The sequence below is a fragment of the Callithrix jacchus genome, chromosome 2 (assembly GCF_049354715.1).
Source record: "Callithrix jacchus isolate 240 chromosome 2, calJac240_pri, whole genome shotgun sequence".
Classification (NCBI taxonomy): domain Eukaryota; kingdom Metazoa; phylum Chordata; class Mammalia; order Primates; family Cebidae; genus Callithrix; species Callithrix jacchus.
In genome coordinates this window covers 41,495,827-41,514,848 of record NC_133503.1, presented here as the reverse complement: position 1 = coordinate 41,514,848, position 19,022 = coordinate 41,495,827, and the positions used below count along the sequence as shown (strand labels likewise).

Sequence of the window (19,022 nt, the reverse complement as noted above, 5' to 3'; positions counted from 1 at the left end):
TGAGATGATACCTCACTGTGGTTTTGATTTTCATTTCTCTGCTGATTAGCGACATTGCACATATTTTCATATATTTGCTGGCCATCTGTCTTCTTTTGAGAAATGCCTGTTCAGATCAGTTGCCCATTTAGTAATTGAGATTTTTCCCCCTGTTGAGATGTTCAAGTTTCTTATATATTATAGATCAGATAAGCCATTTGCAAACATTTTCTCCCATTCTGTAGGTGGGCTTTTCATTCTATTGTTTCCTTTGTTGTGCAGAAGATTTTTTAATAATGAGATTTTGATATCACTTTTGTTTGTTTGCTCTGAGACAGAGTCTCCCTTGGTCACCCAGGCTGAAGTGCAGTGGCATGATCTCCATCTCGGCTCACTGCAACTTCCACCTCCCTGGTTCAAGCAATTCTCTCCCTCAGCTTCCTGAGTAGCTGGGATTACAGGCGCACACCACCACACCCAGCTAATGTTTTTGTATTTTTAGTACAGACAGAGTTTCACCATGTTGGCCAGATTGGCCTAGAACTCCAGATGTCAGTGCAATCCACCCATCTCCCAAAGCACTTTGGTTATTGTGAATAGTGGCTGAATTCACAATAGTGGTTCAATTCACAGGCATGAGCCACCGCACCCAGCCCATATTTGTTTCTTTTTGCTTTTATTGCCTGTGCTTTTAAGGTCTTATTCATATAATCTTTCCCAGACAAATGTCCTGAAGCATTTCCCCTATGTTTTCTTCTAGTAGTTTCATTATTTTGGGTCCTACATTGAGGACTTTGATCTATTTTAAGTTAATTTTTGCACAGAGTGAGAGGTGGCAATCTAGCTTCATTTTTCTGCATGTGGATTATCCAGTTTTCCCAGCACCATTTATTGAAGAGATTATCCTTTCCCCAGTAAGTATTCCTGACACCTTTGTCAAAAATAAATTGGCTGGAGGTATGCAGATTAATTTATGGGTTCTCTCTTCTGTTCCCTCAGTCTATGGGTCTGCTTTTATGCCAGTACCATGCTGCTTTGGATACTACAATTTTGTAGTATTTCCTTTTCTTTCCTTTCTCTTTTTTTTTTGAGGCAGCATTTCACTCTTGTTGCCCAGGCTGGAGTGCAATGGCATGATCTTGGCTCACTGCATCCTCTGCCTCCCAGATTCAAGCGATTCTCCTGCCTCAGCGTCCTGAGTAGCTGGGATTACAGGCATGTGCCACTATGCCCAGCTAATTTCTTATTTTTAGTAGAGACAGGGTTTCTCCATGTTGGTCAGGCTAACTTTGAAATCCCAACCTCAGTTGATCCACATGCCTCGGCCTCCTAAAGTGCTGGGATTACAGGCATAAGCCACTGTGCCCAGCTGCTTTGTAATATATTTTGAGATCAGGTAGGGTGATATCTCCAGCTTTGTTCTTTCTCAGGACTGCTTTCGCTATTCACAGTCTTCAGTGGTTCCACATATGTTTTAGGACTTTTTTTTCTACTTCTGTGAAGAATGTCCTTGGCTTTTTTGTTTGTTTCTTTAATTTTGTTTTTGTTTTTTTGACATAGAGTCTGGTTCTATCGCCCAGGCTGAAGTGCAGTGGCACAATCTTAGCTCACTGCAACCTCCGCCTCTCCAGTTCAAGAGATTTCCTGCCTCAGCCTCCCAAATAGCTGGGACTACAGGTGTATACCACCATGCCCAGCTAATTTTTGTATTTTTAGTAGAAATGGGGTTTCACCATGTTAGTCAAGCTGGTCTTGAAGTCCTGAACTCAGGTGATCAGTCTGTCTCGGCCTCCCAAAGTGCTGGGATTACAGGCGTGAGCTACTTTGCCTGGCCAGTCCATGGTATTTTGACAGGGATTGCATGAATCTGTAGACTGCTTTGAGTAGTACTCTCATTTTAACAATATTAATTATTCTGATCCATGAGCATGGGGCGTCTTTGCATTTGTTTGTATCCTCTTCAATTTCTTTTATCAGTGTTTTGTAGTTTCTCTTGCAGAGGTTTTCAATCTCTTTGGTTAAATTTATGCCTCAAAACATGCCTATTCGCATCAAAAGTCATGCTACATTAATAACATAACAAAGATGGGATAATCCACATGTTTGCCAGTGTTCTTTGCTTCATTAACAATCTGGCTAGGGCTGGAGAGAAGGACCTTGTAGGACAGACAACATTTGGAAGGGAAGCTCCTAACTAGCTAGCATGCAAAGCAGTTAAGTGACAGTTCTATTATGAAGGAAAATGTAGTTCTTAAAGTAGCAAAATGGTGAGATTATCATTTAATACAGAGAACAAGAGAACCTGACTAACAGCCAAGAGGCATATTTGACATGGGAAACCCACATTTTCCTGGTGACTTAAAAAAATAGGTTTAAATGTGCTGGATTATCAGGAGCGGTAAACCAAGAAGCTACCATCAGCACTCCACCAAACATCACTGGAGATAATTCTGGGCCCAGGGCATGTCTGAAGACATGCTGAGAAGAGAGGTCAGGCCTTTGGGAAGCGCTAGTTCCTGCAATAACAGAATCAGGCTTCTGGGGAACCAAGCTGTGTTACCAAGTATTAGGAAAATATCTCAATGCTGTTTGCTGTTTGGTATTTATCATGATTATGGTCTTATCCTCAATCCTGTTTGCTGTTTTGTATTTATTATGATTATGGTCTTATCCTCCACATAATGACGCATAATAGGGCTATTGAGGCACTTATAAGATCCATCACAGAGTTAAAATTTGTACCAAGACCTGAAACTTCTAACATAAAACAGGAATTCTCTAAGGCAAAAGACTGAATTTCAGCAAGCACAATTCCTATAAACAGCTGACATTTTTACTTGTTCAGCGTCTTTTGAATAATGGCATCGAATTTTTCCTTGGAAAATTTCCAATTGGATGTCTTTCTCCCATTACATGTGGTCCTACCAAGAATGATACGTGAGTCCCCAACTACCGCCTTACTACAGATGTGGGGATCTTACTCACGAGGGACCATGACAACTCTCTTTACTAGGAATGTTAACCTGCAGTGGATTCTCAAGGTGACAAAGGTAGTTGGAACTGAGACATCGCAAAGGTAGTGCTTGAAAAGGGCTACCCATGAGTTACCTGAATATTTTCCATGCATTCATTCATTCAACAAATATTTATTGAGTACCTCTTACTATGTGCAAAGCACTGATCTCATTGCTAAGGAAACAGTAACATAGAGCAGACAGAAATTACCAACCTCGTGGAGCTTATATTTCAGGGAGAAGAAAGTAATAATGAGTAACTCAATCAATCAAATATATAGTATTTTAGATGGTGTCATGTGTTATGGAAAAAAATTAAGCAATTCTAGTAGGTAGGGAGGAAAGGGGTGGGAGACTGTGCTCTTAAAACAACTGAGGAAGACCTCACTGGGGAGGAGAGAGGATGGCAGGAGGGGAGATGAGGTCTGAAGGACAGAGTTCTGGGTGTAGCAAACAGAACTGAGAAGTAGAAGTCAAGGAGGCAGGAGGAAAACCAGGAGAGTATGGTGTTCTGGAAGCCAAGTGAAGAGGGCATATCAAGGAGGAAAGAGTGAGAATTTGTGTTAAATCCTTCAGAACAATTAAAGAAGGGAAGACTGAAATTGATTCAGCAATAGGAGGTCATCAGCTATACTGATATGAGGCATTTCAGTGGATGAATGTGCATAAAAGCCTGAGGTTCAAGAAAGAATGAGTGGGAAGAGAGGATCTGGGAACAGCAAGCACAGACAACTATTTGAGTTCTTCTGGGAAGATAACAAAAAAATGGGATAGTACCTAGAGCGGGATATGGGATTGAGAAAGGTTCTTTGCAGTTGTTGCTTTATTTCTTTTTTATGTTTCAAACAATTGCAGAAATTACAATATGCTGATATGCTGATAGGAAAGATTTAGTAGAGACAGAAAAGATAATGACACAGAAGACAGAGGGAGAAACCACCGGACCCCAGTCCTTACAGATGCAAGGGGCAATCAATCAGCTCCAGTGCCCAAGGGAAGGGAATGCCTTTAGAAAGGAGCACTGGGTTCCCCTGTCACACAGGAGAAATGGTAGAAACATGGGCACAGGTGTGGATATTGTGGTAGTAGCCTGCAGAAGTTCTCTTCTGATTGCATCTATTTTCTCTGCAGAATAAAAAGCAGTATCTGAGACAATCATCTAGAAGAGAAGAAGAAATGGCCTGGAGAAACATATTAGAATGCCAGCTACCACAAGAGCCCTTGAGGTTGCTTTGTGATGTCTGATGGTTTAATTCTACTTTCCATTATGTGATTGACCAAGAAGGCTTTCAATTAATTTTATTCCTTTTATTTTTATTTGATTTTATTTTTTGAGACAAGGTCTTGCTCTGTCGCCCAGGCTGGAGTGTAGTGGCATGGTCCTGGCTCATTGCAACCTCTGTCTCCTGGGCTCAAGTGATTCTCATACCTCAGCCTCTCGAGTAGCTGGGACTACAGGCACGTGCCACCACACCCGGCTAATAGCTGTATTTTTACTGGAGATGGGGTTTCACCATGTTGACCAAACTGGTCTTGAACTCCTGGCCTCAAGTGATCCACCTGCCTTGGCTTCCCTTGTGCTGGGATTACAGGCATGAGCCACTGCTCCTGGGCCCTCTTTTTGTTCTTTTAAATTAGCCACAGTTGACATATGCTGCTTGCAGCCAAAAAAGGAATATACAAACTGTTTTTTGAGGCCTAGAGTGTCCCCAATATCTGACTTTAATAAAATAGTCATCCTATTCTACCCAATCCTAGGTACCTCCAAATACATAGCAAGACCTGCTTACAATATACCAACAAGACCGAACATTTTGGGTTCCTCTACCACCTACTGAAGAGAATAATGATTTACATTTACAATACCAAATTGGAAACACTAAATAAATCAGGATGCAAAACTGCTGGAAGAAAAACATTCCCGTCTATGTGTGAAAGCAGAAAGACTGATACCAAAATTCAACCCCCCTGAACTTTTCTTCAAGCCCTTTCTTTGAGTTAAACTGTAAAAGTGAAAAAATATCCACCAAGACCAAATGAAGCTGAATATATGCATAATCTTCTTTAGAGTATGGATTAATACTTCAGTGTAGATTTCAGTAACTCAGGGGAAACTGGAAGGTCAAGAGGGCCATTTTCACAGTGGATGGTAATGTTTAATCTGGGAATGGCATCTAAGAGAGCAGTCAAACTGAGTAAACCAGAAGGAAAGTAGGACTCTCCCACAAAGAGAAACATTTCAAAGATCACAAAGATGAGTGGAAATTTCCAGACCATGCAGACAAAGATGAGTCTTCATGATATAACGTGCCATCCCCCTCCAGGAAATTAAGAGTTATTAAACTCTAGCAAAGACAGCTGCTTCTGAGATGAAATCAGCCTTGCGACACCAAGAAGCAGAAGTGGGGCGGGGGGGTGGGGGGCAGGAGAGTAACCTCCATGGAAATCAGCCCCACATGGCTTGTTCCTTCAAACAGGTGCACTGCTCCACGGGGCATTTGAATCATGAAAAGTCCTGATATTCACAGGGAAGTGTGAGACTTGAGATAAGGTAGGACCCGAAACCAGAGATGAACAGCTCTTTCTCCCAGCTGGCCCTGTGCTAGCTCATCTTTTGCTAGGAAGGGAGAGATGCTCAGCCTTTTGGGCCAAATGCACACAAACTGCCAAGAAAACACAAGCAAGGCAAAAATAAACACATGCACACACACAAATCTCCCAAGTAGACAAGAGCTGTGTGTGCTATGTCTTTAGCATCCAGCCCTAAGAGTTTTGCTTGCCAATAACAAAACTATGAAGAAAGCCCCAACTAGTCAGCAAGAATGACTTATTTTGGTGCAATAATTGCCCTAATTTACCACACCCTAAAGCCAGCTCTATCATCTTCTTTCTCCCATTCCTTGATTTATCCAACAGATTGTAGAAATTAACATTTACAGAAGGTGTAGTGTGTGCCAGGCACTCTTCTAAACTTTTTGTAGATTAGTTAATTTATTCTGTACAACTCTAAAAGGGTGGGTGCTATTGTCTTAGGTTTTCCAGAAAGAAGAGACTTAAAGTGCAGTCACACATTGCTTAACAATGGAGATATGCTGAGAAATATGTCATTAGGTGATTTTGTTGCTGTGTGAACGTCATTCACTTGTACAAACCCAGATAAATGGTAGAGCCTGCTGAACACCTAGGCTTTACGGTATACCCTATTGCTCCTAGGCTACAACCTGCACAGCACGTTTGTACTGAATACTGTAGACAATTGTGACACAATGGGAAGTATTCATGCATCTAAACATAGCTAGTCAGAAATGGTAGAGTAGAAACATGATATAATCTTAAGGGACCACTGCCATATATGTGTTTCATCACTGGTAGACACACTGCCATGTGGTGTGTAACTGTACATAAAGGCTTACCTGACACTACTTTACCAGGGGATTACTGGGGGAATGAGGCAGAGAAGAGAAGCTAGACCCCGCCTGGGTCAAGTACCAACACACTTGCTCAATCTCTTGAGACCATCTTCAAAGAGGCTGTTAAACAACTGCTTCTGGGATACTGAGCTCCCTTCTCTCACTGTCCAAAGGTTTTCCCCTCAAAGTGTCCCCCTTGTCCCAGCGAATCTGTGTGTGAATGTCACTTTGTGTCATGCCTCCCTAGGGTGGTAAGAAACACAGGTATGAGGCTCCAGGCTGCCAGGCTGCACTTGCAGGAAGTGCGGTGGAGCCCACACAGAAGTGATCATCTCAGTGGTGGCTACAATACAAACAGGAGAAGCCAAGAAAACCTGATGTGCTAAGTTAAAACTTCCTGATACAATTATTATCATCTTTTTTCAGATGAGGAAACTCAGGCATAGAGAAATCATTCAAATGCAAGGTTACATAAGAGGTGAGATCAAAATCAGGTAGTTTGGCTACAGAATGTTCTCTCTTAACCACTGCGCTCTTATGCCCTACAGATTAACTTTATATATGTAGAAGTCTGCCAGCTGCCACATCTGAGCCACAATTATTCTGAAGAGCTGATGAGAAACAGACAACGTAAGAACATCAGTATCACAGATAACACTCACAATGTAATTCAAAGAGGATGCAGCAAGAGAGGACTCCAGTGCCCAAAACAGTGTGAGCAAATCCATTTAACCACCACCGCTCAGCCAAAAAGAGAGGCATTTCATGAAGAATATGCACCCACGGTCAATGTATAAGAAATCCAGGCTCTGCTAAGGATTAGCAAGAAAGAAACTAAGTCATGTTCACGTTTGCTCACTTCTCACTTCTTTATTACTCCCGAAATTAAAGGCGGCACCAATTAAGAAAGAAAAACAGAGCGTCTTCCTCCCGCTCCTCCCTTAATTTGGGAGGGGATTCCGTGAACTCAGAAAAGGAAGACATGAATCAGAAAACAGGAAATTTATTGAGAAAATAAATCCAAACATAAGTGGAACAACTCAAAACAAACAAGAGACCCAAATCAAAGGAGCTCTCAAACTGCTGAACATTAACAGCTTGAAGTCAAGCATTTCCCCTTTCAGAATGGGTGTTACATGTGATGTGAAAGATTTAGTTCCTTGAATTCAGAAATTTTGTTGGGTTTTTTTAAAGCAAAAAATTTAAACTGATCTTGTGTCTTTACTTCTCCCATCTCTAAAGGCTACAAAGCCACAGAACAGATAAATTCTTGGGTTGAGAGTAAGCAAAGGTCTGGCAGTGAGGCTAAATCATGTTGAGCTCTGATTTCTTCCTCTGCATTTCCACTAATTTAAAGTGCCAAGTTGCCTATTTCCTTTAAAATATGTCATTGCGCTCTTTGCAATGTCCCTTTAAATAGATTTTCCTTTGACTCTGCCAAAAATAGCTGGAGAAGGTCCTTTGAGAATCCCATTCTTAGTCTTAAAAAAAATGCACTCTTCTTCCTGCCCCATACCCATAAATAGGCCTGGAAGCGGTATCACCCACTCCTTTCATGGACCTCCCATCTATCAGAAATAATAAATCTTTCAGCAGAGAGAGAGAAAAAAAAGCCAGTCAAGGAAGTAACTCCCTCAGCCCATTTCTGCTGGCTCATTTCTGTGATTCACCAAATATCGAGCTCCTCTTTTGGCATAAGCAAATAGGTAGTGAAGGATTGAAAGCCCAAATGCTTACAATGCAGTTGAAAGAAGTAAGCCGGAAGCAGGAGACAACAGGGACTGTTAGGAACTAAGGCAACCTGGAGAAGGCACACCCTGGGGGATAGGGTGTGGCTTCTACTCAGCTCCAGCCCATTGTTAGCAGGGAGATACGAATATTGCAAGTAAAATCACCCTCTTTAAAGATGTTGGAAACCTGTTCAAAGTTTGAAAACAGTAATGTGTAGGACACCACCACCATCAAACACATGTGTGGGCTGCTCTGGCTATGGGCTTCTTTTACAAATTCTAGGTAAGAAACAGACAAAGGAGGCACACTGCCTATCCCCTGGGAGCTGATGTCACAGGAGTGAGAGATACACTCCTGAGCAAACAGTCCTACCAGGTGGAATGTGATACCGGCTAAAAGAGAAGAACAAGCAAAGGCTGTGGGAGCTCAGGAAAGCAAGAGGGCACTTGTGGCAGGAAGGATTCTTGTTGGCAGTGACATTTGAGCTGAAGCTAGAAGAATGAGGTAGCCTTTGGCAGGTAGAGGCTGGGGAGGGGCCATTCCAGACAGGAGAAAATGATTGCAAAAGGCAAAAAGATGGAGCATGGAGGAGGGTATCTGAGAAGGGTTCAAGAGACTCTTCATGTGTTTACCCAACAAATATTCATGGCTACTGTGTGCCATGCAGTAGGAACAGGATGGTGATCATGAGAAACAGACACAAGATGAAGATGCAAATTCCAGAAACGTCTGGTTCAGACAGGGCTTTGGAGGCCATTTCCAGGGTTTTATCTTAAGAGCAATGGGGAAGCTGCCTTTGAAGTTTTTTTAAGCAGGGGAATCACATGCTGAGATTTGCAGTTTTCAAAGTTCCCTGGAAGCACAACATGCACTCTGCGGACTGGAGGAAAGCCAGGGCTCCACTAGCCAGAGCAACAGGGAGGAGGCCTTGCAAGCAGCCTGGGAAAGATACAATGGCAGCTTGGACTATGGGAGTAGCGAAGGAGACAGAGAAAAGTAGACAGATTCAAGAGACAGAAAAGGGTTAAACTCACTAAAACTCTGAGTTCAGGGTGGTAGTCAGTGAGGGAAAAGCCAGATGGGACTGGAGAATGGGGTCAATGTGGCTGCATGGGGGTACAGGGCCATACCACCAGTAGCCCAGCTGCCAAGCAATCCCGCACTGGCAGCACTGGGGTGTTCAGTGGTTACTAGTGAGAACAAAGGTTCTGGAGCCAGGGTGAGGGAAGGCAGCCAGAGAAACTCACAGAAGCTTTCCATCTTGGAAAGCCATCATCCCAAAATACCTTTAAATGTGCTTTGTAAAATTCTGCAGCTATCTTGTTTGGACTAGTCTTCATGACAAAGGAATAACTAGCTCTTTTCATGTGTTTAACAGCTCATTGGTAAGTTAAATCTTATCTTCTCGATGTGGAATGGAGAAAGAAGGAATATTAGAGTATTCTAATATGTGTTCATCTCAAGTCTCAATGTTCACTTCCTTTTATTTTGAACCCTTCTTAAGAACTTCAGGGAATGCTACTGAACCACTAGGGCTCATCTTCTTTGGTGTCAACGCTTGGCAATGACTTTATAACCACAGGCATTTGTACATGAACCTAATTCACTGTTTCTAGATCACTTAAAGAAATATGAATATATCCTTTTTGATTTGCAGGAATGCCTGGAAGTATTCAGACTCTAGTCACAGAAATAAAAACAACAACAACAACAACAAAACCCCAAGCTCAGTCCTTGATAATTTCTGCCAACAGAGTCTACATATTCTGATAAGGCTCACTTGCATGCCAAGCATTTTCTCCACAATATTCCTTCATAATCCCAGTGGTCTACAGAATTTTTTTCCACTTTGGAAAGTCACAACATGTAACAGATGATCAAAATAAACATTAGACACTTGGGTAATGAAATGAACAAATAGGGAATCAGCAAGAGGCAATGGAGTAAAGTCAATTTTGCCCTCTTCGTTACCCTCTCTTACCTTCCATCCCCTAAAATCTTGTAATTTAGTGCTTACATGCCTACACTGCAGATGGACTCAACTCTCCTCCTCAAATTGGTCTTTTTGTCTCATATATCTTGATTGAGTTAGCACACCATGCAATAAGACTTAATATTCTCTGTTGAATGTGATTTACCAAGACTACTTGCAGTAGACACTGTGGGCTGGCTACTCAAAGCTCTGCCTTTATTCTGATGTCCAAGCCTCCCACAAGTGGCTCAGATAAATTCTGTTGGGTGGAAAATAATCATGGTTGTCCCCAGTGACTGCTGTGGACCAATGAGATGTGACATAAAGTGTGCTGGAGAATGTCTGGGGAAAATATCATCCTAGCCCTTAAAAAGAGACTCAAAGAAGAAATAGTGCCTCTGGACAAGCACTAACATGCAAGGACACAGTGCAATACGTTGGGACTCTGAGGGGAACTAGTCAGCACAAGACACTGGCTGAGCAGGAACGTGGAAATAACCCGACTCCTTCATGAGCTAAGAAGCTAACCAACCCTCAGGATGGATTCTGTGTCATGACACAACAGATCTTCTTATTGTTTAAGCCATTTTGAATTGGCTTTTCTTTTATTTGCAGCTCAAAGCAACCTAAATGATACCGTATCTCTCTGGGGAAGCAAGATAGTGCTCTGCCTCTCCAAGAACCCTGCAACAAAGGTACAGTTGCTCCAAAAAAGAAAAGAGACTAAGGTTTATTTCTCAATAAGTATTTTGGGAAAACCAGCTGTGAAAAGATATTTTTAATATCTACTCCTGAGGTATGGAGAGTTCTTTGAAATCCTTCCTCACTACATAAACACTGTAATGAAGCTACAATGAGCCACTAGGAATGGTATGTGTGGGGATATACAAAATACTTGGAGTCATAATATGTAAACATTAGGAAACTACCATGAAATTAGTCTTTATTACTCATCTACTCTTATTTCCTCCTACGATTATAAGAGTGGGATACTTTTCCTGTGCCCTGCTCCATCTGATGAAAACACAGAATTATACAATTGGAGGAGAAAGAAAATTGAGGCTCAAAGAGGTAGAAAAATTAGCTCAAGGATCTACGGCTAGCTGAGGACGATGCTTTTCATAAGTAAAAATGCCTTTTGCATGATTTTAAAACAAAACATTTGTTGAAAACTCAACGCAAAGTCAAATTGCAAAGACTTGGAAAGTCAAAACTGGACCTTTTACAAGCTAATTTAATCATGACAATAAAATCTCCCTTTCGAATTCACTGCTTTGAGCTTCTTCTTTCTAATTCTAATATTCACCTACATCCCAATCCATATTCTTCTCAATACCATTTCTCTCTTCTAGGAAATCCTTGCATATGGCCCATTCTCTGGGCCAGTGGTTTTTAAAACACTGCCCTCATAATAATTACTTGGGAAATAAATCAGAAATGCAGATTCCCAGGCAGAGAGCCTGAGTAGACCCACAGAGCCCAGAAATGTCAATGTAAACAAGCACCCCAGGTGATTCTAACCATGCTTTGAGGCACATGACTCCAGACTGTATACTAGATTCCAAGATCCAAACAGAAAACATCTAATTATCATAGTACATTTAAGCCAAAACTACAAAAATATGTGCATGGTTGCCTATAATTTTTGTGTTCCCTCTGAGGTCTGAAACAAATCCAACATCTCTATGATTTGAATGTACCCTGGTAATCATTTTCTTTAGAGGTTTGGAGTTTTTATCCTTCCCCCTACTCAAGACTCTTTTTCCCCTCTGAATGAATTTTTAGCTGGGATTAAATATAAAATGTCTTAATTCTTCCTCTGTGGCTAAGGGAAATCAATTTTGGAAAATGTTTCAAAAGAGTACTTTAAAAAATATACAATACAAAATGTCTTGCCTTTGAACCAGAATTCTGAGATGCACAAGGCAAACAGTGGGTAAGGAGAGAAGTAAACACCAGATTTTCCAGCAGAATCAGCCCTGAAACCAAAACTTAGGAAGGAAGCTGACCATTAAGTAAGTGGCCCAGAGGAACAATAGCTCAGGCGTATCCTAGGGTAAGTCTAAACCTGAGAGAACTGGAATTAGACAAACCTGCTGTCCCAAGTTAACTTTCTCTTACTGCTTGATTTTAAAATAAGGACAGTGCTGTAAATGAGAATATAAAGTTTAAGTGGAATCTTAGAACTCCTCTGGATGCCAAAGAATTTTTTCAGACCTAAATAAATACTCTTTACTGGATTCAACACTGCTCATTCATATCCTTCTCCGCAGGGACATTTTAAATATAGAGGCTCAGGAGACCAAGAACACAGCACGCTAAGCATTTGAGTCTGCTATAGTCTATTACTAGCTCTAACCAACTCACATTACAGCATGAGAGGTTGTCTATAGGCAGATTTATTGACCATTAAATGAACAAGAAATGCCATAAAACCACAGAAAATCATTCTCAAGTTTCAAAGATAAGACATACTGCTCGAGAATTGCTATGAAGTAAACAACTCCAGCAATAAAACTGCTTTAAATTGGCTAGAAAGCCAAAAAAAAAAAAAAAAAAAAAAAAAAAACCAAAAAAGTGTCAAGGTCACAGCTGTAATTTGCAAATTCCAGTTTACAACTCTTAGATCAGTAACAAGTATGGACTGAAAGCAATGGGATTGGAGGGGCAAAGCGTTTAAAAAGAAGGTGAAAGTGAGCCATCCACCACGAGATGAACAAGTTCAATTGTTCAACATCTACCTTAAAGGTTTTGTTTTGATGCTTTTATTCTTCTTCTTCAAAGAATCCTAACAATTCTAAAGGAAATTCAAAAATAGGAAAAACGCAACACTGGCTCTGCTGGGCCACCATTCACTTTTGGTCTGTCTCAGTTCAATTAAGCTCTCTTCTAATTGCACAGCTTGAAAAGGCCCATGGCTTTTAGATGGTTCCTAACCTTCTCCAGCTGCTCTCTGCAGGCCTGAAAGCCTCTTTAAAACCCAGTGGCCATGAAGCAGTCATGAGCACCCCCGCATATACTAGGCTGGAGGGTATACCTGGAACCTCCTGTGTCTTGGTGTTTGCCCTTCAAGTGTGCAAAGTTTTGCAGCTAAGATCTAAAGCAGCTTCTCTGCTTAACAAACGCCCAACTCTGGGTTGTGTGGAACTGGTACCAAACTGTCATCTCAGAGCACCTGGAGTTACGTTTTAAAGCCCAGTTCCCATTATTTTAAACACGCTTCATCAGGATTCTTTGACATCTTCGGGGCATTCTCCTGTAAACTTGCGTATTACCTGCTATGCTTTCTAAGTATTCCTGAACGCGCAGCTCTGATATGGCAAGGCAAGAAAAAAAATTGGTCAATAATGGAGTAACCGTGGCTTTGCTGAATTGCTTCCCAATAACACACAAAACACTCTTGCTTCTTCATGTAAATGAGGAAATGGTGGAAATCTTCATGATACATATCACTTTTTTTCCCAAAGGTAATATCAAGTGCTTGACAGAAAGATGAAAACTAACCATCACAATCTCCCTCAGGAGAATATCAGCTTATCCCCAAGAAATACCCTAATGGCATAGCAAAATGTGGTTAAGGGCCAAATTTATAACACATCAGTTCAGTAGAATGTAGGGCTTAATAATTTAGGTTAACTGGTATGCTCACATTCTTTTCTTGTGCTCCAGTCTGCAATCAAGAACATACCATCAAAGTCAATGGCAGGTTAGAATGCACACACAAGTAGTGACAAACACAGCATGGGAAGTCAGCAATGCCATTCATAACAGGGTCAAGCAACAGTAAACACACAAATATTTGAAGCCATTATGAGACTCTAAATACTCCTAGCAGAAAATCAGGCCCCTACTGAATGCTTTGATTATCTCAGAGGACAAGTGAGTATGTGCCAAAAATAATTCCTTTATTCTTTATACTTCTTCAAAGGCTTTAATGCATGTAACATTAAAAATCAATGGCCTTGTAGAAAAAAGGGAGTCTATTATTCATATTAGATAGATGGGGAAACTAAGGAGTAGAAAGTTCAGTAGTCTGTTCAGGGCTGGTTAAGCAGCATGTTAATAACGGAGTCAGCTCTAGAATCCAGGCCTCCTTACTAAAAACCCAAATTCCATAAACCCACAACATATTTTTGTTTGTTTCTGATGAGCATAAGAACATATAATCCCCCAAAACTCTGTGTGGTGACCTGGCATCATGGACAACACACTGTAGTTTGTCCTTGATCATCACAGGGCTAAATCCCCCTGAAAACTGTGTTTGTGGCCTGGTTGCATGAGCACTTTCCCAGCCTCCTCTGGGAAGGCCATCTGGCATTTGCTGCTGTTCTCCACTGCAATTAACATTTCACACATTTCTTTCCTAAGCCTCCAGCATACCTGATGCAATAGTGGGAGAGAGAAACAAAAGCAGAACTGAGACCAGCTTTACTGCTAAGATAAGAACTTTCAGGGATAAGAAAAGGGCTAGTAATTGGTCTTAAACCTACTTTGCCAAGTGGTTCATGAGCAGCTGTAACATCTGCCGATTTTTCTCTGGGAGCCGATGAACAAGGCTGTGGATTTCAGAGACCCGAGACTCCTGGTTCTCTAGTTCTGTGAAGGAAGGAGGGAGGTAATATTTTACCAACGTCACAGCCAAACGACTTTAAGGATGAAAAATCAAGGGAAACCAAAGGATGGGGACTAACAGACCAAGGATTTGTGAAAGATTTACGATCCTGTCTTGTGTGCACTCTGCGTGGCCAGCATGACTAGATCTGGAAGTCCTTTTAATGGTGCTTTCTGGAACAGGGTTGCCAAAAAGAACTGTCATCAAAAAATCCAAGCCAAGATGATGACGTGATGAAATGGAGCCAGTCAACTGCAAACGCAGAGCCGCTCCTGAGAACGAACTCAAGAGTAGCTGGCTCCCTTGAGGGAAGACTTCATTTCAAGGAAGTAAGGAACTTTATGCACTTGTAAAATGATAAACAAATCTTACGTGAACAGCATTGCAAGGGTTTCAAATATCAAAATAACACCTCAAGACAGCATCAAAGAAATCAAAGGAAATGTCCAGTATCCTCCAATCACGTATGACAACCAGCCTGCTAGAGAGAAAGTAATGGCAGATAAAATGTTCAAGTCTTTCTGCCAACTTGTAACCTAAATCATGGCTTGTCACATTCTCTTGGTTGAACCTGGGTAAGTGGCTTTGTTTCTCTGGCAAGGAGATTGAGGGTACTCATCACACCTATTTATAGGACTGATGTGAGGTTTAAGTAGAGAATGGTTGCTATAGGTTTGCAATTTCTCGAGAAAGAAATGACATAAACACCATCTTCACTCACAGCTTTCTCTTTCCTGTTTTAAGTGGACACCTATGAGTAGATAAGGACACCAGAACATTAGGTACCTACTAAATTAGGCCAGTAGTAGCTATCAGGGTAAATAAATTCGAAAGGCTAAAAGGAACCCGGGAGTGGCACAAGTTACTGACATAATAATACTGTGAAGATTCATGCCGGACTTAAATCTGATAGAAAATCTTTCTGCTCCTTTATGTAGAGGCCTGACCCACGTAGCCAGAGATTCTAGTATACTTAGAGTAGCTTGGACCTAATCCCTGTGTATTTTAATACCAGTAATATGACGCTAGGGAACCTGGATGATATAGTTGAAGAATGATCAGAAGCTGTAAATGGAAGACATAATGGAAAAGAGGACTGTGAAGTTACATAAATGGTGTCATATTCAGGGAAACATTTCCAATGCTCAATTTAGGTAATGTGCAATGTCTGATTCATTCTGCAAAATGCTACTCAAAGGCTGGAAAAAACCTAAGAAGTTAGAACTCCAATAATCAAAACTAGAAAGGCAAACTTGTTTTTCTCTATCCCTCCAACATCCTCCTCCCCTCCGAAAAAAAAAAAGACTTCTGAAGTTTCTCTCCTCTACTGTAAATTCAATGTGGTTGAAAGGCCCTTAGCAATCCCTATTTGGTTTCATTTTTCTTCCATGTTATAATCTCATGAGCATGTTATGTGGCCAGTTTACATGCAGAACATGAAAGATTAGGTAATATTTATTTTGGGATACTGACTCTTCTTCGAAATAGAAAAATCTATTCTCCTCCTCTTAAAACTGAGACGAAAAAGGTCTTACTTGCTGCTTTGATGAAACTTCTTTGAAACTGGTACATCATGAGTGGTCCGGGAAGCATTCTGGAGTAAAAGGAGATAGGCTAGTCAGCTTAATAATAAAAATTATCATATTCTCTCTAAATAGCAGCCTAGAGACTGGCAAACTATATTACATTTCTCAAAGACAACCAACACAAGGAAACAATAACAACTTAATTTAGTTTCCCTATGGCAGGGGCTCTGAGATTTCACCCACAAGTTTTGTTCTCTCTCTTTTTTAAACGAATGGATACAACTATGTTTCACTGTCAACACTAAAATAGTGCTAATGCAAAAGTCTAACACAAACTAAGAGATTTCCTTTTCAGTCAGTGACTCACCTAACAACAGCGTTTTAAGATATGTCTGAGAAACAGGCAACTAACTACATATTTGCAATTACTTGTGCTCAAACTCTCATCTTCCCAGCAGCTTGTTGCTAGATTCAATTCATCTAGAAACACTATAAAAGACTTTTGTAGGTGCTTTGGTGCTGAATTCACTATGGAGTATTGCTCCAGAATGCTAAAGGGCTAGAACCCCTAACATTAGGTATGATATGAGCAAATTTTACCTGCTAGGGTATGAGTATGTTTAACTATAAACTTGAGGTTTTTTCTGATAGTTCAAATAAGAAACTTTGCAGTAGACTATACATTATTCTTGGCTCAGACTTTTTTCTCACTGGGTCCCTTAATTCGACTCCCAGTTTTAGTTAACACTTACATTGTATCTTACTCCTGACTCCAATTACCCCACAGCCAATAAAACCTACATCAGCAATTCCTTTTCTGTGGCCTCCCTCCTTTGCTTTTCAGCCAATTGCATCTTCAAAAAACCCACACAAAGACTTATGCAATTTCTGATTACCATTCTCCTCTCTTTTGAAGACTAGGTCCCACCTTTCTCTGTAAGAAGAACTATGGTATTCCTGTCCTTCAAGTCCGGTATAAGTATTTTGGTTTATTCATGAAACTGAGATGCAGGCAGCTGGTCAATAACCCAACCCTTAAAAATGATAGGAGGCGTAGAGAGGGTGCAATAATATCATATATAAATGATACAAGGAAAATAGTCTCTCCAGGGAGATAATATTGTCCAATACAGGTGGAAAGAGTCAAAAAGGAGTTCTATTAAGGTCTCATTTTTAAGAACCATTGTCAGCAATGTACTGTGTAAAGTGTGAAACTATCAAAATACACGGGGTATGCAATCATGCATTCTTAACAGAAATCCACGATTCCTTGTGTTCTTAATAGATTATTCAGGGACTTCAGGGAAGATCCCACTTTAGGTTCTGTTCAAAGCTAATTATCACCGTACTTCTCATATAGAACCAAGTTTCCTAAATCACTCATGGTGTCACGGCACAAAGGCAACCCATCAACTATGGATGATTTACAATTGGTTTGACCAGCTGAGCTAAACGCACCCACACAGAAGCTGTTTCAACATCTCAAACACCCACCCAACAGCTCTCCGAAGTCTGAAAATAAAACTGCTTTCTTCCTGATTGCATGATAACTAGCTGGCATTCTGCCTTGCAAATGGAAAGTCCCTACCTTAGGTAGGTCTTCAGAGCACTAGTGATGGTCTTTATCTCCCATTCAGCACAGATATCTGTTTCCGTCTCAGAAGCAGTCTTGGGGTCTATAATGAAGAAAAGACAATACATAAAGCAGAGCATAAAATGGAACTAATAAATAAGCACACATAAAGGCATCCAATCTTGCTAGTAATAGAGAAATGCAAAGTAAAACAAAAACGATAAGTATTATTTTTTAACTATGAAATAAGGAAAATGTTTAAAAATCCCAGTATCTATTTGCTGGTAAGAATGAGTGAAAATGATCCTCTCGTATCCTGCTGGCAGCAGGAGAGATAAATGCAACTGTTTTCAGAAGCAATTTGGCAATATGTATCAAAGTCTTAAAAATGCTTACATCCTTCCAACCAGTAATCCCATTTCCCCCAATCTATCCTCAGAAAGTAAGATAAGGCACGAGAAAAGTTACAGACCCCAGAAATGCTCAGCATACACTCTTCTTTGTAACAGCAGAAAAAAAAAAAGGAGATAATCTAAATGTCCAGTGACAGAATGGGTAAGTGAATTACAGTATGTCAACCTGATGAAATATTACCTTGCCAATTTCTATGACAACGACAACTGCAAAGCAACATGGAAAATGCCTGTATTATATAATGTCAAATAAAAATCAAGATATGTTTGTGAGAAACCTTTTCTATAAACTTTTTATATGAATAAGGCTGAAAGGAAATACTCTAAATTAGTGGTTGGGGTCAAAATGGTGGACTATGGTTTTTATATTTTCTAAACTATGGTTTTATTCCATTACTTTCATATTTCTTAAGCTCAAATGTGCAATGAGAACTACCATAACTATATCCGCTCCTGATAATTTCTTTTGTCTCTTCTTGTATGAACTTTGAAACAAGTCTGTATATTTTAAACAAGCATGTATGATAAAAGAACAGGAGAGGTGATTCCTGTAGTCTTCCTGAGTAGCACACAAGGAGGTGAGAACAAGAGGCAGAGACTGGGGAGTGTAATTGCTTCACAGATCCCCATCCTGTCCCTGGTGAGGCAGGCCAGGTCACACATGTACCAGTGCGAGGGTCAAAGAGTCTCTCAATGCATAGGAGGGAGAGTCCAACTCTCTTAAATTGACTAGAGACTAGTTCTTTGCCCGCCAGCTCTCGGTCCTTTTTTTTCCTGCATGACACCTCATTT

The 19,022-nt window shown here is 40.7% G+C and overlaps 1 protein-coding gene across 28 annotated transcripts in view; it reads right to left on the bottom strand.

Annotated features, from left to right (window-relative positions):
- ARHGAP26 (Rho GTPase activating protein 26) overlaps nt 1–19,022 on the bottom strand; it is a 914,282-nt gene that overhangs the window by 163,043 nt on the left and 732,217 nt on the right. For all 28 annotated transcript variants that reach the window (XR_013531307.1, XR_013531313.1, XM_078362030.1 and 25 more), the window contains 3 exons: nt 17,833–17,920; nt 16,254–16,312; nt 14,597–14,702 (listed from right to left, as the gene is read on the bottom strand). Coding sequence is in view for 26 of the 28 variants with exons in the window: in XM_078362030.1 (XP_078218156.1) it covers nt 14,597–14,702; nt 16,254–16,312; nt 17,833–17,920 (253 nt within the window). In the remaining 2 variants the exon portion in view is untranslated. The remainder of the gene's footprint in view (nt 1–14,596; nt 14,703–16,253; nt 16,313–17,832; nt 17,921–19,022) is intronic.